General features: G+C 46.3%; 1 protein-coding gene across 1 annotated transcript in view; it reads left to right on the top strand.

Moving 5' to 3' along the window:
• acad8 (acyl-CoA dehydrogenase family, member 8) overlaps positions 1-18,932 on the top strand; it is a 73,663-nt gene extending 54,731 nt beyond the window's left edge. The window contains exons 9-11 of the mRNA XM_055660944.1: positions 5,711-5,863; positions 12,748-12,850; positions 18,474-18,932. Of these exons, the coding sequence (XP_055516919.1) occupies positions 5,711-5,863; positions 12,748-12,850; positions 18,474-18,526 (309 nt within the window). The 3' untranslated portion in view covers positions 18,527-18,932. The remainder of the gene's footprint in view (positions 1-5,710; positions 5,864-12,747; positions 12,851-18,473) is intronic.
• The last annotated feature ends 1,326 nt before the right edge of the window (positions 18,933-20,258 follow it).

The following is a 20,258-nucleotide window of genomic DNA, read 5'->3' as shown; positions in this document are numbered from 1 at the left end:
GATTCACCAGCTTCTGTCAGAAGAAATTCTTACACACCTCAGTATGAAATGACAGCCCCTTCCTATTCCTCATTCTCTCATTATCCGACGTTGGAGACTCTCCCAGTAGCGAGCATCGATCCTGTTATACTCTCTTCGGATTTTATATGTTTCAATGTGATTGCCTTTCCATTCTTATAAAATACAATACAATACAATTTAGTTATCGCCATTTGAACCTCAAGCATGAGGTTCAAACAAAATTTGGTTTCTGCAGTCATACAACAAGAAAAGAACCAAGACACACACCAACACGATTTACACAAACATCCATCACAGTGAATCTCCTCCTCACTGTGATGGAAGGCAAAGTCTTGTCTCTCCCCTGTGTTCCATTCTTCTCCCGATGTTAAAGCCCCCGGCTGCGATGGCAAGTCCCGCGGCCGTTAAAGCCGTGCCGGGCGATGTAAGGCCCTGCTCCGCGTCAATTTCAACCCAACAACTTGGCGGGAGAAGCTGCCGTTGCGGGAGATCCAAAAAGCGGTTTCCCTCCGAGCTCCGGAGTCGGGTCGCAGCCGCGCGCCACCACAGCTCTCCACGCTCCAAAGCCGGCCAGCCCCACGATGGTAAGTCTGCAGGCTCCGCGACTGGAGCCCCCAGGTCGTTCCGGTTGGAGGCCACTCCACGGTGCTAGGCCCCAACGACAACGGAGACCCGACAGGGAAAAGGTCGGGTCCCCGTACAAGGAAGAGATTTTAAAAGTTTCCCCCGCCCCCCCACATGTACACAGCTAAAAACAATATGAAAACCACTACAACTATACATTCAACGGTACAAAAATTAAAAAAAGACGGAGAGGCCACTGCGAACGTAGGTCGCGCCGCCCAACATCAAAAACGCCAAAGAATCCAGGTTCAACTTATTTAGCCATCCTTGACAGGACAACCTACTGGTTTGCAGGTTAATTGTCCTCTGTAAATTGCCGCCAGTCTGTAGGCAACGGATGAGTAAGTGGGATAACATAGAGCTAGTGGGCTGGAGGGCCTGTTTCCATGCACTATCTGTACACTGAACTAAAGAAAAATCACTTATTGACTGTCACATATGACTAAATCTAGGAGTCTGCTCCCAGGTGGGTTCTGCAAGAACTGCTCTGAGAAATAATCCTGAAGGCACTGCACAAATTCCTCCACCAAGGTACCCTTGCCAGTTTGATTCATCCAATAAACATTCAGGAGGAAGTCATCCACATCAGCAACTCCCTTCTTTCAAGCCTTTGAGATTTCCTCATTTATTCTTTGTCCCATCATGACAACATTTAAGCCCACAGTCCAAGTCCACCTACCTTTTTCCTCTCATATTTCTCATTCCACTCGAGTGTTCCACGTAAGCATTGAGACACTGGAACTGCAGATGCTAAAACCTTGATCAAAGCAGAAATGCTCTTGGAGCCATGGTATCAGGTGTGACCCCCCCCCCCCCCCCCCCCCCCCCCACGGTGTTATTGAGGGTTGTTATTTATCTAGCAGCGTGCTGGCATATTATTTATCTGGTATTTATGACTCAAGTGCCTATGTATAGATAGGAACAATTATTGGCATGGCCACATTAGCATCATTGAACTGTATGACTCTGGTGGGTGACGGTGAGAAATGGAGGGAAACATGAAATGCAAACGTCCCCGGGTGTTGTACCTCTTGTGAACAGGTTCACCCACTTAGAAGCTGTTGGGACAGAAGACGTTATCACACTGAGCGGCGGACTGGCTTGCGAAGCAAAAAGGGCTGTTGAGCCAAAACCAAAGAGGGCAACGTCAGGCAACGCCATTGTAGTTGGAGACTCCATTGTGAGAGGTACAGACAGGGGTTTCTGCAGGAACAGATGGGATTTGAGGATGGTGTGCTGCCTTCCTGGTGCCAGGATCCAGAATGTCACGGACAGAGTGCAGATAATCCTCAAAGGTGAAGGTGAAGAGCCGGAAGTGATAGTGCATGTCGGCATAAACTATGTCGGAAAGAAGGGGATGAATTTTCTGCAGCGTGACTTTAGAGAGCTCGAAAAATGCTGAAAAGCAGGACCTCCAGGGTGGTTATCTCAGGTTTACTTCCAGTTCCTCGTGCTGGCGAGAGCAGGAACAGGGAGATACAGGACCTGAATGTGTGGCTGAGGAACTGGTGCAGGGGGCAGGGATTTCGATTCTTAGATCACTGGGATATGTTTTGGAGTAAGGGGGAACTGTACAAAAGGGACGGATTGCATTTTAGCAGGTGGGGGACCAGCATTCTGGCAGGCAGGTTTGCCACTGCTACACGGGTGGTTTTAAACTGAATAAGCTTTTGGTATGCTAGCCGTTATAAATCAGAGCATTGAGTATAGAAGCTGGAATGTAATGTTAAAATTGTACAAGGCATTGGTGAGACCAAATCTGGAGTATGGTATACAATTTTGGTCGCCCAATTATAGGAAGGATGTCAACAAAATAGAGAGAGTACACAGGAGATTTACTAGAATGTTGCCTGGGTTTCAACAACTAAGTTACAGAGAAAGGTTGAATAAGTTAGGTCTTTATTCTCTGGAGAGCAGAAGGTTAAGGGGGGACTTGATAGAGGTCTTTAAAATGATGAGAGGGATAGACAGAGTTGATGTGGATCAGCTTTTCCCTTTGAGAATAGGGAAGATTCAAACAAGAGGACATGACTTCAGAATTAAGGGACAGATTTAGGGGTAACATGAGGGGGAACTTCTTTACTCAGAGAGTGGTAGCGGTGTGGAATGAGCTTCCAGTGGAAGTGGTGGAGGCAGGTTCGTTGGTATCATTTAAAAACAAATTGGATAGGCATATGGATGAGAAGGGAATGGAGGGTTATGGAATGAGTGCAGGCAGGTGGGACTAAGGAAAAAAAGTTGTTTGGCACGGACTTGTAGGGCCGAGATGGCCTGTTTCCGTGCTGTAATTGCTATATGGTTATATGGTTAAGGGGGGTGGGGTGTCAAATGGGATAGTCGAGGACGGAGTTAAAGGGAAAGAGTAAAGGGATAGTTAATGACCCCAGAATGAACAGGAAAGGAAGCTCACATAGGGATAGGAGAATATGGCCAAGTGTAATAGGGATCGATGTAAATGGTGAGATGCGTAAGGAATTAAAAGTATTGTATATGAATGTGCGAAGTAGAAGAAGTAAAGTAGATGAGCTTGAGGCTCAGTTAGAGGTTGGTAGATATGACACGGTGGGGATTACTGAGGCGTGGCTGCAGGAGGATCGGGCGTGGGAACTTACTATTCAGGGTTATACATCCTATAGAAAGGACAGGCAGGTGGGCAGAGGAGGGGGGGGGTAGCTCTGCTGGTGAGGGATGGAATTCAGTCCCTTGTGAGGGAAGACATAGGGACTGACGAGGTAGAGTCACTGTGGATTGAGTTGAGGAATTGTAAAGACAAGAAGACACTAATTGGTGTTATCTACAGACCCCCAAATAGTAGCTCAGATGTAGGGTGTAAGTTGCAGCAGGAGTTAAAACAGTGGAACAGCAATGGCAGGAATTTCTGGGCATAATCATGCCCAGAAATCAGCCATGATCATATTAAATGGCGGTGCAGGCTCGAAGGGCCGAATGGCCTAATCCTGCACCTATGTTCTTAGTTTCTATGTTTCTATAATCCAGAAGACGCAGGATCATTTCATTCCAAAAAGGAAGAAAGATTCTAAGGGGAGTAGGAGGCAACCATGGCTAACAAGAGAAGTTAGGGACAGAATAAAGCTAAAAGAAAAGAGGTATAACACAGCAAAGAGTAGTCGGAAACCAGAGGATTCGGAAACTTTCATAAGACAACAGAAGGAAACAAAACGGGCAATACGGCTGAAAAGATGAAGTACGAAGGGAAGCTGGCCAGGAGTATAAAGGACAGTAAAAGCTTCATTAGATATGTTAAGGGAAAAAGAGTAGCAAAGTCAAATGTGGGTCCCTTGAAGGCAGACACAGGTGAAATTATTATGGGCAACAAGGAAACGGCAGAAGAGTTGAATAGGTACTTCGGATCTGTCTTCACTAAGGAAGACGCAAACAATCTCCCAGATGTACTGAAGGACAGAGGATTTAAGGGGGTCGAGGAACTGAAATAAATTTTCATTAGGCGAGAAATAGTATTGGGTAGGCTAATGGGACTCAAGGATGATAAATTCCCTGGGCCTGATGGTCTGCATCCCAGGGTCCTCAGGGAGGTGGCTCTAGAAATAGTGGACGCATTGGTGATTATTTTCCAATGTTCAATAGATTCAGGATCAGTTCCTGTGGATTGGAGGATAGCTAATGTTATCCCACTTTTCAAGAAAGGAGCTAGAGAGAAAACGGGGAATTACAGACCAGTTAGCCTGACTTCGGTGGTGGGAAAGACGCTGGAGTCAATTATTAAAGAGGTAATAATGGGCCATTTGGATTAGTCCAAGTCAGCATGGATTTATGAAAGGGAAGTCATGCTTGACTAATCTTCTGGAATTTTTTGAGGATGTGACAGGTAAAATGGATGAAGGGGAGCCAGTGGATGTAGTGTATCTAGACTTTCAGAAAGCCTTTGATATGGTTGTCAGACAGGAAGCAAAGAGTAGGAGTGAACGATTCCTTTTCAGAATGGCAGGCAGTGGCGAGTGGAGTGCCGCAAGGCTCGGTGTTCGGGCCGCAACCGTTTACCATATATATTAATGATTTGGAAGAGGGAATTAGGAGCAACACTAGCAAGTTTGCGGATGACACAATGCTGGGTGGCAGTGTGAACTGCGAAGAGGATGTTAGGAGGTTGTAGGGTGACCTGGACAGGTTGAGTGAGTGGGCAGATGCGTGGCAGTATAATATAGATAAATGTGAGGTTATCCACTTTGGCGGTAAAAACAAGGAGGCAGATTATTATCTCAATGGGGTTAGGTTAGGTAAGGGGGAGGTACAGCGAGACCTGGGTGTCCTTGTACACCGGTCACTGAAAGTTGGATTACAGGTACAGCAGGCAGTGAAGGAAGCTAATGGAATATTGGCCTTCATAACAAGAGGATTTCAGTATAGGAGTAAAGAGGTTCTTCTGCAGTTGTATAGGGCTCTGGTGAGACCACATCTATACTAAAGATGGACATAAAGTGCTGGAGTAACTCAGCAGGCCAGGCAGCTGGAGAAAAAGGATCGATGATGTTTCGGGACCGGAGCCTTCTTCAAACTTAAAGTGGGGGGGGGATAACTGGAGCTGAGAAAAGACCAGAACAAATCAGGGCCAGATACAGATGATCTCAGGCAGGGTGGTTCCCTTGCAGGCTAATTGTTGGCTAGAGGCGATGTAATAACAAAAGGAATACACCATGGTGAACTGTGGAACTGGTTAAACTACTGGGCTGGGGAAAGGGAGGAGAGGAGTCTTAGTACAAGTTACTTAAAATGAGAAAATTCAGTGTTCATACCGCCAGGTAAGCTACGCAAGTGAAATATGTGCTGTTCCTCCAATCTGCATGTGGCCTCACGCTGCCAATGGAGGAGGCCCAGGACAGAAAGGTCAGTATGGGAAGGGGAGTTAAAATGGTTAGCAACTGGGAGATCCAGTAGGCCCTAGCTGACCGAATGCAAGTGTTCAACGAAATGGTTACCAAGTCTATGTTTGGGTTCACCGATGGTCAGGAGCCCACATTGGGAACACCTGATGCTGAAGATGTTAGAGGAAGTATATGTACCTTTCCTATGTTCTACCTTCTTTCAGTACCTGCAGTTCAAGCTGGCTGAAATGGCGACCGGACTGGTGGCATCCCGTTTGATGGTACGCAACGCCGCAGCGGCGCTCCAGGAGGCTCGGCAGGATGCCGTGGCCCTCTGTGCCATGGCCAAACTATTTGCAACAGATGAATGTTTCACAGTGAGTATAGAGTATCCCCACCTCTGATCAAGGATAATGACAAATCAAGCAAAGCAACAACACTCAAGTCCAAGCTTGTATATCATATACTTGAAGAACAGGACTCGAGGATTGTGAATTTGTGCAACTACCCAGTTATTTACCCTTGGGGGTGAGGCTGCAGCTAGAAATCTGGCATAGAAACATAGAAACATAGAAATTAGGTGCAGGAGTAGGCCATTCGGCCCTTCGAGCCTGCACCGCCATTTAATATGATCATGGCTGATCATCCAACTCAGTATCCCGTACCTGCCTTCTCTCCATACCCTCTGATCCCCTTGGCCACAAGGGCCACATCTAACTCCCTCTTAAATATAGCCAATGAACTGGCCTCAACTACCCTCTGTGGCAGAGAGTTCCAGAGATTCACCACTCTCTGTGTGAAAAAAGTTCTCCTCATCTCGGTTTTAAAGGATTTCCCCCTTATCCTTAAGCTGTGACCCCTTGTCCTGGACTTCCCCAACCTCGGGAACAATCTTCCTGCATCTAGCCTGTCCAACCCCTTAAGAATTTTGTAAGTTTCTATAAGATCCCCTCTCAATCTCCTAAATTCTAGAGCGTATAAACCAAGTCTATCCAGTCTTTCTTCATAAGACAGTCCTGACATCCCAGGAATCAGTCTGGTGAACCTTCTCTGCACTCCCTCTATGGCAATAATGTCCTTCCTCAGATTTGGAGACCAAAACTGCACGCAATACTCCAGGTGTGGTCTCACCAAGACCCTATACAACTGCAGTAGAACCTCCCTGCTCCTATACTCAAATCCTCTTGCTATGAAAGCCAACATGCCATTCGCTTTCTTTACTGCCTGCTGCACCTGCATGCCTACCTTCAATGACTGGTGTACCATGACACCCAGGTCTCGCTGCATCTCCCCCTTTCCCAATCGGCCACTGTTTAGATAATAATCTGCTTTCCCGTTTTTGCCACCAAAATGGATAACCTCACATTTATCCACATTAAACTGCATCTGCCAAACATTTGCCCACTCACCCAGCCTATCCAAGTCACCTTGCAGTCTCCTAGCATCCTCCTCACACCTAACACTGCCCCCCAGCTTAGTGTCATCCGCAAACTTGGAGATATTGCCTTCAATTCCCTCATCCAGATCATTAATATATATTGTAAATAGCTGGGGTCCCAGTACTGAGCCTTGCGGTACCCCACTAGTCACTGCCTGCCATTGTGAAAAGGACCCGTTTACTCCTACTCTTTGCTTCCTGTTTGCCAGCCAGTTCTCTATCCACATCAATACTGAACCCCCAATGCCATGTGCTTTAAGTTTGTATACTAATCTCTTATGTGGGACCTTGTCGAAAGCCTTCTGGAAGTCCAGATACACCACATCCACTGGTTCTCCCCTACCACGCTACTAGTTACATCCTCGAAAAATTCTATAAGATTCGTCAGACATGATTTACCTTTCGTAAATCCATGCTGACTTTGTCCAATGATTTCACCACTTTCCAAATGTGCTGCTATCCCATCTTTAATAACTGACTCTAGCAGTTTCCCCACTACCGATGTTAGGCTAACTGGTCTGTAATTCCCCGTTTTCTCTCTCCCTCCCTTCTTAAAAAGTGGGGTTACGTTTGCTACCCGCCAATCCTCTGGAACTACTCCAGAATCTAAAGAGTTTTGAAAGATTATTACTAATGCATCCACTATTTCTGGAGCTACTTCCTTAAGTACTCTGGGATGCAGCCTATCTGGCCCTGGGGATTTATCGGCCTTTAATCCATTCAATTTACCCAACACCACTTCCCGACTAACCTGGATTTCACTCAATTCCTCCACCTCCTTTGACCCGCGGGCCCCTGCTATTTCCGGCAGATCATTTATGTCTTCCTTAGTGAAGACGGAACCAAAGTAGTTATTCAATTGGTCCGCCATATCCTGGTTCCCCATGATCAAATCACCTGTTTCTGACTGCAAGGGACCTACATTTGTTTTAACTAATCTCTTTCTTTTCACATATCTATAAAAACTTTTGCAGTCAGTTTTTATGTTCACTGCCAGTTTTCTTTCATAATCCATTTTTCCTTTTCTAATTAAGCCCTTCGTCCTCCTCTGCTGGTCTCTGAATTTCTCCCAGTCCTCCGGTATGCTGCTTTTTCTGGCTAGTTTGTACGCATCATCCTTTGCTTTGATACTATCCCTGATTTCCCTTGTTATCCATGGATGCACTACCTTCCCTGATTTATTCTTTTGCCAAACTGGGATGAACAATTTTTGTAGTTCATCCATGCAGTCTTTAAATGCCTTCCATTGCATATCCACCGTCAACCCTTTTAGAATTAATTGCCAGTCAATCTTGGCCAATTCATGTCTCATACCCTCAAAGTTACCTTTCTTTAAGTTCAAAACCATTGTTTCTGAATTAACAATGTCACTCTCCATCCTAATGAAGAACTCAACCATATTATGGTCACTCTTGCCCAAGGGGCCACGCACAACAAGACTACTAACTAACCCTTCCTCATTACTCAATACCCAGTCTAAAATAGCCAGCTCTCTCGTTGGTTCCTCTACATGTTGGTTTAGATAACTATCCCGCATACATTCCAAGACATCCTCTTCCTCAGCACCCCTGCCAGTTTGATTCACCCAATCTATATGTAGATTGAAGTCACCCATTATAACTGCTTTGCCTTTGTCGCAAGCATTTCTAATTTCCTGTTTGATGCCATCTCCAACTTCACTACTACTGTTAGGTGGCCTGTACACAACACCCACCAGCGTTTTCTGCCCCTTATTGTTTCGCAGCTCTACCCATACCGATTCCACATCCTCCAAACTAATGTCCTTCCTTTCCATTGCGTTAATCTCCTCTCTAACCAGCAACACTACCCCACCTCCTTTTCCTTTCTCTCTATCCCTCCTGAATATTGAATATCCCGGGATGTTCAGCTCCCAGCCTTGGTCACCCTGGAGCCATGTCTCCGTGATCCCAACTATATCATAATCTGCACGTTCAACTCATCCACCTTATTACGAATACTCCTTGCATTGAGACACAAAGCCTTCAGGCTTGTTTTTACAACGCTCTTACCCCTTATACAATTATGTTGAAAAGTGGCCCTTTTTGATTTTTGCCCTGGTTTTGTCTGCCTGCCACTTTTACTTTTCACCTTGCTACCTATTGCTTCTACCCTCATTTTACACCGCCCTGCCCCTCTGCTCTTGTACCCATCCCCCTGCCACATTAGTTTAAATCCTCCCCGACAGCAGTAGCAAACACCCCCCCCAAGGACATTGGTTCCATTCCAGCCCAGGTGCAGACCGTCCTGTTTGTACTGGTCCCACCTCCCACAGAACTGGTTCCAATGCCCTAAAAATTTGAATCCCTCCCGCTTGCACCATTTTTCAAGCCACGTATTCATCTGCAATATCCTCCTATTTCTGCTCTGACTGGCCCGTGGTACTGGTAGTAATCCAGAGATTATTACCTTTGAGGTCCTACTTTTCAGCTTATCTCCTAGCTCCCTAAATTCATCCTGTAGGACCTCATCCCTTTTTTTACCTATATCGTTGGTGCCAATATGCACCACGACAACTGGCTGTTCACCCTCCCCCTCCAGAATGTTCTGCAGCCGTTCAGTGACATCCCTGACCCTTGCACCAGGGAGGCAACATACCATCCTGGAGTCTCTTTTGCGGCCGCAGAAATGCCTATCTATTCCCCTGACAATTGAATATTACTATTGCCCTTCCACTCTTTTCCCCCCCCTCATGTGCCGCAGAGCCACCCATGGTGCCATGAACTTGGCTGCTGCTGCATTCCCCTGATGAGCAATCTCCCTCAACAGTTTCCAAAATGGTATACCTGTTTAGGAGGGAGATGACCGCAGGGGACTCCTGCACTACCTGCCTACTGCTGCGCTGGCTATTGGCCACCCGTTCCCCTTCTGTCCTCTTACCTTTTACCTGCGGTGTGACCAACTCACTGTACGTGCTGTCCACGACTTTCTCAGCGTCGTGGATGCTCCGGCATTAAAACAGAGAACACGTGGATTAATAGTCAAGTTGTGTTTATTGTCATGTGCATGTACAGTGATTCACAGATACAATGAGAAACCTTGCCTGCAGCAACAACACAGGCACAGACTCAGACAACACATTGAAATATACATACATTATGTAAGACAGCAAAAAGACTGCAAATAAACTAGAAATTAGTATAACCATACAATTAGGAAAGCATCCATTGTGCATTTGCAGATGTAAGATAAGGTTGTGCAGGTCAGTTCAAGAACCTGATGGGTGCACAGAAGTAGCTGTTCCTGAACCTGGTGCTGTGGGACTTCAGGCCTCTGTACGTCCTGCCCAACAGTAGCAGTGAGAAGAGCGCACGACTGAATGGTGGTGAACCCCAGCCCCAACTATTGATGCGTCTTCACCTTAATAACCATATAACCATATAACAATTACAGCACGGAAACACTGGCTTCACTGGCTAAAAACTCCACTGGCACGCACAGTTGTCTGGACTACATCTTCTCCCACCCTGCCTCTTGTAATGATGTTTACTCCTTCCTCACTCAATTGCCCATCTCTGCTCCCTAGATGAGGCTCCACTGTAGCACATCCAAGATCTAAATCTAGTTCCCCCCCCCCCCCCCCCTGTTGTGTGGATGGATCCCTCACCTGTGTCTTCTCTGTTCTCCACTGTTCTACTCTCACTACCCCAACCCCCAAAGGAAACAAGGATAGAGTTTCCCTGGTCTTCACCTTTCATCTTTCACCCCATCAGCAACGGCATTCAACACATCATTCTGTGATATTTCCTCCACTTTCAACTAATCCTGCTGCACGTCACATCTTTTCATCCCCACACCTTTCAGTAGAGACCACTCTCTGCAACTGCTTGGCTCGCTCATCCCTTTCCACCCAACCCGCCCCTCCCCAAGTACTTTACCCATCAACTGCAAGAGATGTATCTGCGCTTTCTCACTTCCATCCAGGAACCCTAGCAGCCTTTCCAGGTGGGACAGAGGTTGACATGCACCTTCTCTAACGTCATCTACTGCTTCAATGCTCCAATGAGGCCTCCTTTACATCAACGAGATCAAGCATAGACTTAGTGACCATTATGCCAAACACTTGTGCTAGGTCCGCCAAGGGCTGCTGGATCTCCCGGTTGCTAACCATTTTCACTCCCCTTCCTCATCACCTTTCTGTCCTTGGCCTCCTCATCCATTGGCAGAGTGAGGCCACACACACACTGCAGAAACCATATTCCTGTGTAGTTTACAAACCAAATGTGTGAACATCGAATTCTCCAATTTCAAGTAATACTCCTTTAATGCCTCTTTCCTCCCCCAATCACTCCCCCTCCCCCAACCATCCTGGAGCACCCACATTTTTCCCACCACCCTATCATCCTGCTCTTTTCCCCTCATTCTTACCATCATCTCCCACCGCTCTCATCTCTCAAGTCCCTCATTTCTGTTTTATCCTCCCCCTTTCACCCTTTCCCTTTTCACCCCTATCCCTCCCTCCAGCTTTACATTTCACTCCTCCTCTTCTTTCCTTATCTGGCACCCTTTTGCCTCCTTCTCACCCCTCGCTTTGTCACTTACTCCACCCATCTGTCAATCATTCCACTATCGCCTGTATCCACCCATCACTCTCCATGCTTTGTCCCACCCTTGCTTCCCTTTTCCAGGTTTCTCCCTCGATTCCATCAGAAGAAGGGTCCCAACCTGAAACATTGTCTGTCCTTTCCCTTCACAGATACTGCCTGACCTGCTGAGTTCCTCCAGCACTTTGTATTTTTCCTTTAGTTGCTGTGTCTGATTTAAAAATGCATCGTTAATGTTGAATTGTATTTCTTTGATCTTTATTATAAAGGTGTCCAATTGTACACTTGCATTATTCTTTACCTGCCATTTGTTCATTAATTGGACAAGTGGATGGATAGGAAAGATTGACAGGGATATTGGCCAAATGTGAATAAATGAGACTAGTGTTGATAGGGCATCTTGGTCAGCATGGACAAGTTAGGCCAATTTGCGCGCTCCATGATTCCATAAAGCTCGAACAGCAGCATAATATCCTCCGACCTTAAAATTCACACACTACACCACACAATATGGACCATCTCCAACATGCTATACAGATACCTGTCTAAAATATTCTATGAGCACTCTGCAGTCCCTCAATCTCTACCATCAAGAGGGACATGGGCAACAGATATGTGGGAATGGGAATGCCTGGCATGTTTCCTTCCTAGCCGTGCACCATCCTGGCTTGTAAATCTGACAACATTCCTTCGTCATTGCGGTTGTGACGTTTGGAGCTCTCCAGCCACCAACTCAGCTGCTGTACTTTCGTTAAAAAGACTGGGACCATTCATGAAGATGGCCTGCACCTTCGCAAGGGCAGGTTGGAGAATTAAATCCTCGCCTTTTCAGCAGTGCCCGTTCTCTGAAGTTAATTAATATTAAAAAAGAATGGGTGTCTTTCAGCTCAGATGTACCGTTCTGATTATTGCCTCTTTGAACACACCATCTCATGCAAATGGTGATAGAAAACTGGCCCTGGAACCAGCTCCCAACTCCTGACAACCTGCTAAATATCAAGGAGATGTGCAGTCTAGAGATCATTGCACTGAGAAACTGAAGTCATTATATTACCAACTATTTAAAAACTTGCAGTGTTGTTTGGTCAGATTTTCAGGACATTTGTGCCTAATTTCTCTATCACACATTTAGGATTTTTAAGTAACTGAACTAAATAGCTGTTCTGTGTTGCAGTCTCTCAACACTACAACCTGCATGAATGTACATCTTCAGCAAAACCACTAACCGGAGAATGTGTTGTTAACGTCCTGTCTCCCACAGATCTGTAACCAGGCGCTGCAGATGCACGGTGGCTACGGCTACCTGAAGGATTATGCGGTTCAGCAGTTTATGCGTGATATCAGGGTACATCAGATCCTAGAGGGTAAGCACCACTGCCCACACCTTGGTTTACTTTTCATTTCATTGAGATATCATGTGCTGTTTGGACAGAATATCAGAGTGAGAAAAGAATGAACATATCTGAGCTCTGGCCTGAGCCTGCCTCAGATGATCAATCCCTGACCTGTTTTTTTCCCTAATGCTTGACCTGCAGTCTGCCTCCGTCATTCCATTTTCTGGACCGTGACTGCGGCCAGTGCACGGGTTTTCCTGACTGATGACAGTTTTGCCAGCGTTAGAAAGCCATTCTTGGTCAAGTGGTGCCAAGGAGCTGCAGATACTGCAATCTTGAACAAAACATAAAGGAACTCAGTGGGTCAGGCAGCATCTGATGAGGAAATGCATAGATGACATGTTGTGTTAGGTCCCTTCTTTGCCCTTCTTCAAATATTTTGATGCTAAGGGTATTAACACTTCACCTCTGGCATTTTAGGCTAATGTTTACTGTTAGAGTAAGAGCTAAGACTGTATGATCACACAGGAAAAGTAATACAGATGTGGCGGGATAATGTAGTCAGAGGAACAGATACTGATTTCTGCAACCATAACCACGTCCTGATGGCTGTGTTAACATCTCCTTGTGCTGGTAAAATCCTCCGTGTCCTCCAGATGCTGCCCATCCCGCTGAGTTACACCAGCACTTTGCTTTTTTGTGACGTGTGCAGACACGGCGCCGACAGACAAGAAGCCGAAGCCAAAGAACCGAATAGAAACGAAGGCCGAAATGCCAACTAACTGAAAGGCTGCGTCGCCTTAAAACAAACTTACCGAATGGCCACTCAGTCTAAGCGCTACGTACCCGAAAAGGCGGCGTCGCCTACAGAACAAAGGACCGACTGCCGCTCAACAGAAAAGTCCAATAACAGACTTGACGTTGCCGGGGGGCGTGACTTGTCATCGATTGGTCCAGACCCCCGGGTCCATCACATCACTGTGAAGGCATGAAAATTGTCCCAAACCTCCGCTCCACCCGACCCGCAGCCCGCGGAGGGTGGCCGTGGGAGAGTGGGGGCTGTCCCGAGGGATGCGCACCTTCGGCCCCTTTCAACTTGGTTCTTGGGTACAGATTGCCCAGTCACCTATGGCTTGTGTGGGAAAATGACTCCCACGCTCCCGTCTCCCCCTTCTCTCTCTCCCTTCTCTTTCCTCTCTTTTTCTCCCTTCTCTCTCTCCCTTCTCTCTCTCCCCCCTTCTCTCTCTCCCCCTTCTCTCTCCCCTTTCTCTCTCTCTCCCCTTCTCTCTCTCTCCCCCTCTCTCTCTCTCCCCTTCTCTCTCTCTCCCCTTCTCTCTCTCCCCTTCTCTCTCCCCCTTCTCTCTCTCTCCCCCTTCTCTCTCTCCCCCTTCTCTCTCCTCCCTCTCCCCCTTCTCTCTCTCTCCCCCCCTTCTCTCTCTCTCCCCCCTCTCTCTCTCCCCCTTCTCCCCCTCCCCCTCTCTCTCCCTTCTCTCCCCTTCTCTCCCCCTTCTCTCTCTCCACCGTCTCCACCCGCGGGAGCGTCCCACAGTCATCGGACCCCAACCTCCACACCAGGGTAATCTCCCCACCTCCAACCCCCGATCTTTGACACCCACATCAGGGTGATTCACCCCGGCCGCGGGGCAGACGGTTTATTTATTACCGTCTCAGTGTTTGCGGAACGCACCCAAGCTCCCACGCACAAAACAGGCAGCATCTCTGGAGAGAAGGAATGGGTGACGTTTCGTGCCGAGACCATTCTTCAGAGTGCGTCTGAAGGGTCTCGACCCGAAACGCCACCCATTTCTTCTCTCCAGAGATGCTGCCTTTCAGCTGAGTTACTCCAGCATTTTGTGTCCATCTTTGGTGTGACAGTTTGGTGTGACAGTGTATTGCGCGCCCAGGAGAGGCACTGTACATGCCGCTCGCATCTATTCAAACAAGTGCACTCAAATTGAAATCCCACATCTTTGTGAGGGAGGGATGGAATGGATGTAATCACCGGCTAAAACAAAGGCCGTTAGAACAGGGAAATAATGCCACCAGTTAATTAACCATGTTCCCGAATGTAAGAACGATTTATACATGTAATACATGATATCCATTTATACATGGTTAATTAACTGGTGTATATCATGTATTACAAGTATAAATCGTATAAATAGTAACGGCATAAATAATAGTAATAATAGTAATGATGGTAATAAATGATAGTAAAGTATAAATAATAATGGCATGAGGAACAGTCACTACACACGGTTGATCAAGAACGATGGGGATTGATTTTTCTATCATCGTAGCCGTCGCCGCTGCAGCTCGCAAGCAGGCCTGCATGCCGTTTACTACTGCTGGTTAAGCCATGGAATAATAGACTACCGGTCTTTCCTTCCCCCCCCTCCCCCCCAATGTTCTTGAGCCATGACCCCGGTTGCAAACCCCTTTGATTCATTTACATAGAGTTGAAAGGGCTTTTTATAATTTGGCAATCCCAGAAACGGAGCAGTAACCATAGTTCTTCAGATCTCTAAACGCCTGGTCTCTTTCTGCAGTCCATTCTATTCTGGAGGGTTCAGTCTGCAAGGTGGTTGAACACAATGCTGCATCTAGTTCCCTGTAGTCATGGATCCATTGTCTGCAGTAACCCACCATGCCTAAGAAGTAGAGAATGTGCTTCTTTGTCTTCGGGACCGGGACGTTCTCTACTTTTCCAAGTTCTTTCTTTTCCAAGTCTCCTTCTAACTTCCTGCAGCTGGAATCCCAGATACAGTACTCTAGGCAGGCAGAACTGTAATTTTTCTTGGGATGCTATATTCCCACTTTTTGCCAAATGTTGCAGCAATTACAGTCTTCTTTACAATTGGGACCTATTACAGAGGCTACCTAAAGATCATCAGCGTACTGGATCAAAGTAGACCTCTCCGATAATTGGTATCTCTCAAGGTGATTTTTCACTACTGCTGCATATACAGCCAGCTTTCAGTATACTCCTGGGGTAGCCTAGTCCAGGTGTATTGTTGATCTTTGTAGGTAAAGCAAACAGGAACTGGCTGTCTTTGTGCAGAGGTATGGAGAAAAAGGCCGAACATGTCAACTACTGTAAAGCTTGTATGGATGACAGAATTATATTGGTGTCAGGTACTAGGGTGGCGATAGGGATCACTATTTTGTTAATAGCTCTAAGGCCCTGGACAAAGCGGCATATTAATTTTGACTCCACACTTTCGGGATTGGCTGAATAGAGCTATTACACGGACTTTGCTTTTTCACCAATACTCCTTGTTGTAATAAAGACACGACAGGGCGACGGCCTTTTTTAAAGTCACTTTATGTTCAGGCTGAACGCATTCGCCCTACATGGTTCTTATGCTTTGTCCATAGGTCAGAGGGTACTTTGATCTGAGCCATTGGTAACCTTGGCAGATCCTCAGTAGGTGGCTGTTGCTTTTCAAAAATAGTACCCCATCCCTTTCTGACCCATGTGATTTTTCCTTCTGCATCATTAAAGAAGTCAATCTGGACCTCTCCTTCTTCCATTGGCAACTTTAAAACATGAATTGAACATTTGTCCTTCAGCCTCTTTATCATCCCTCCTATTTCCTTCGCTGCTGCTGGAGGTCTAGTAGCTATGGTCAAGTGTGACTCAGAGGTGTCTCCCATCTTAATCACTTTCATTTTGAGAGGGGTGGACCATTATTCCTAATCCCAAAGAACAAATAAGGGGTCAATGTTACTTGTTTGAGTTTATTCAACCAGGGGGAGGCTTTGTCCTGGTACCCGGAATTAGGGAGGCAGGTATATAATGCCATGCAATGCGTCGCTTATGCTCTTGGCTGGTTTCGACAAGATACTGTAAATACTGGCCTGTTAGATTCTACACTCTTTGCAGCACACAATGGAGTTGGCTCACCAATAGACTGTACGGATTTCTAAATGTAGCTTTAGCTTACGTTTGTAAAATGCTGGCAGTGACTCTAAGCTGCTATGATTGCCACAGAGGCAGTGTTTAAGTAAGAACTGCAGATGGTGGAAAAATCTAAGGTAGACAAAAAAGCTGGAGAAACGCACCAGGTGAGGCAGCATCTATGGAATGAAGGAATAGGCAATAGGTTTCGGGTCGAGACCCTTCTTCAGACTGACGTTGGGGGGGACACGAAAAAGGAAAGGAAGAGAGGCAGAGACAGTAGGCTGTGGGAGAGCTGGGAAGGGGAGGGGAAGGAAGGAGAAAGCAAGGACTACCTGAAATTGGAGAAGTCAATGTTCATACCGTTGGGGTGTGAACTACCCAAGCGAAATATCAGGTGCTGTTCCTCCAATTTGTGGTGGGACTCACTCTTGCCATGGAGGAGGCCAAGGACAGAAAGGTCGGATTGGGAATGGGAGGGGGAGGTGAAGTGCTGAACCACCAGGCGATTTGTGGAATTCCCTGCCACAGAGTGCAGTGGAGGCCAAATCACTGGATGGATTTAAGAGAGAGTTAGATAGAGCTCTGGGGGCCAGTGGAATCAAGGGATATGGGGAGAAGGCAGGCACGGGTTATTGATTGGGGACGATCAGCCATGATCACAATGAATGGCGGTGCTGTCTCGAAGGGCCAAATGGCCTCCTCCTGCACCTATTTTCTATGTTTCTATGAGATCAGGTTGGTTATTGCAAACTGAGCGGAGGTGTTGGGTTGAAGCGATCGCCAAGCCTCCACTTGGTCTCACTGATGTATAGCAGTTGACACCTGGAACAGCGGATGCAATAGATGAGGTTGGAGGAGGTGCAGGTGATCCTCTGTTTCACCTGGAAAGACTGCTTGGGTCCTTGGATGGAGGCGGGGGAGGAGGTAAAGCGATAAGTGTAGCATTTCCTGCGGTTGCAAGGGAAAGTACAACGGGAGGGGGTGGTTTGGGTGGGAAGGGATGAATTGACCAGGGATTTACGGAGGTCTCTACGGAAAGCAGAAAGGGGAGGAGATGGGAAGATGTGGTCAATGGTGGGATCCTGTTGGAGGTGGCGAAAACGTCGGAGGATTATATGTTGTATGTGACGGCTGGTAGGGTGGAAGGTGAGAACAAGTGGGACTCAGTCCTTGTTACGAGTGGGGTGATGGGGACCCAGCTTAAAACTCCATCTACTATTGTAATCAAGCATCCTGTAACTTTCCACTGAGAAACAGGCTTCCCAGACAAGAGAAAAGCAGGTACAATGTCAATTCTAGAAGGGATAATGCATCTGAAACTTATTTTGCCAAATTCCCATGATCATCTGCACCTGGTCCACGAGAGGTGCCATTTGCCACATCCACACACCCTTTTGTTACATGGTTTAATTCCGATCAAAATTAAGTAAGAAAGGATTTTATTTTTTTCTTCTGCAAGGGGCAAGCATTAATAGGGACCTGAGGGGCATCTTTTTCCCTCAGAGGGTGGTGGGTGTATGGAATGAGCTCCCACAGTAATTGAGGCAGTGGTACAGGTACATGGATGGGAAACGTTCTGAGGGATATGGGCAAAATGCAGGCATATGGGATTAGCTTAGACAAGGCATCATCGTCGACATGGACATATTAGGCCATAGGGCCTGTTTCTTTGCTGAATGATTCTCTGAATGTTGTACCAAGCCTCATTGTCTTGATGAGTAAAAGTAATATATTTTTTGCTTCCTGTAGGTACCAATGAAGTGATGCGAATGCTCATCTCTCGGAACCTGTTGCATGACTGATTCCACTGTGAACATGTACAGTTGTGCAAAGTGGAAGCAATTCACTGTCAGTTATCATGTAAAAAGTCAAACACCAGCTGTATACAGTATATTTATAGAAGGATTCAACATCAAATATTAATATTACAGAGCTGCATCTCCAAAGAAAACTACTCCTGCTCTCCAGAGAAAGGTACTTGACCAGTTGGATGTAGTCAGTTTCCATCCTGTTTACTCCTTAGTAATGTTCAGCACTTCCAATCCACATGTAAATACAGACCGGAGTACTCGGATAGGTAAAATATAACAGCTCGTGTTGTGTTTGTGAGTGTAGATTGGAGCTGTCACTAACAGTTAGCACCATTAGAACTTTTAATTACTTCAGATATTGAATATTTGGAGTGGTCTAATAAAATATTAAAAATCATTTATTTTCCTTTGATTTACTTTTAGTAACATCTACTTTTGCTTTGTTTTTGTTGCTGCTGTGTGTTAATGCACAAATTAAAATTGACTCATGAAATGGATTTACAAAAAAAAATCATGCTTGACAAATTTCTGAAATTAGGATGTAACCAATGGAATCAATGTGGAGAACAGTATTGAACTTCCACAAGGCTGTCAGCAACGTTTCAGTAAGAAAGCAGTGTGCAATATTAAAGTACATGGGAGGTGCTGACTTGGATGGAGAACTGGTTAGCAGGTGGAAATACTGCTATAAACTGAATGGCAGGCAGTAGTGATATGTGGGGAAAAGCCTGGTTTAGTGCTTGCACTAGGCTATTCACAGCATGCGTTAATGATGTAGACCAGGAAAGTAAATGTAATCTCGAAATTAGTGAATGATTCAAAACTGAGCGGAAGTGGGAGCTGTGAGAAGATGCAGTGAATCCCCAGTGTGATTTGGGCCATTGAGTAAATAGACAGTCAATGCAGTGTAAGAAGAAACTGCAGGTGCTGGTTTAAACCAAAGATAGACACAAATAGCTGGAATAACTCAACGGGACAGGCAGCATCTCTGGAGAGAAGGAATGGGTGACGTTCCGGGTCGAGACCTGAAGAAGGATCTCAACCCGAAATATCGGCCATTCCTTTTCTCCAGAGATGCTGCCTGTCCCGCTGAGTTACTCCAGTTTTACATAGAAACATAGTTTTATGTGTCTATCTTCGATACAGTATAATGTGAAGGTGGGAGGTTATCCCCTCCAGTGGCAGTAACAGGAAGGCTGGTTGTTAACTCAATAGTGAATGTTTAGGAAAGGGGGGAGATGCACCTGGTGTCCTTGTGCACAAGTCAGTGAAAGTACAAGCCAGCGCCTGCAGTTCATTTTTATTACAGTGAGAGTAAGCTTGCAGCTGCAAGCAGCAAGCAACAGAGAAGGACAATGATCTGCTGGCTTTCATAGTGAAAGGAATTGCAAACAGGAGAGTGGTTTCTTCCTGCAATTATACAGGGCTTTGGTGAGTCTTGAATATCACATACAGTCCTACCCTTATCCGAAGAAGGACATTCTTGCCCTGGAAGGCAGTGAGGAGTTGCCAAGTTGATCTATGGGGGGCAGGCCTGACGTATGAGGGGAGATTGAGGCAGTTGGTCTTGGACGTCCAGGAGAATTAGAGAACACCTCAATGAAACATAGCATCTTCAATGGGCTGGACAGACCAGACAGGAAGGAGGATCCCACTAGTGGCTCAGGATACAGCATGGGTCATTTGGGACTGGATCCAGGAGGTGTCTCTTCAGCCAGAGAGA

This window comes from Leucoraja erinacea, chromosome 32, assembly GCF_028641065.1.
Source record: "Leucoraja erinacea ecotype New England chromosome 32, Leri_hhj_1, whole genome shotgun sequence".
Lineage (NCBI taxonomy): Eukaryota > Metazoa > Chordata > Chondrichthyes > Rajiformes > Rajidae > Leucoraja > Leucoraja erinaceus.
The sequence above is the reverse complement of the archived record's forward strand: the minus strand, read 5'-3'. Positions and strand labels throughout refer to the sequence as shown.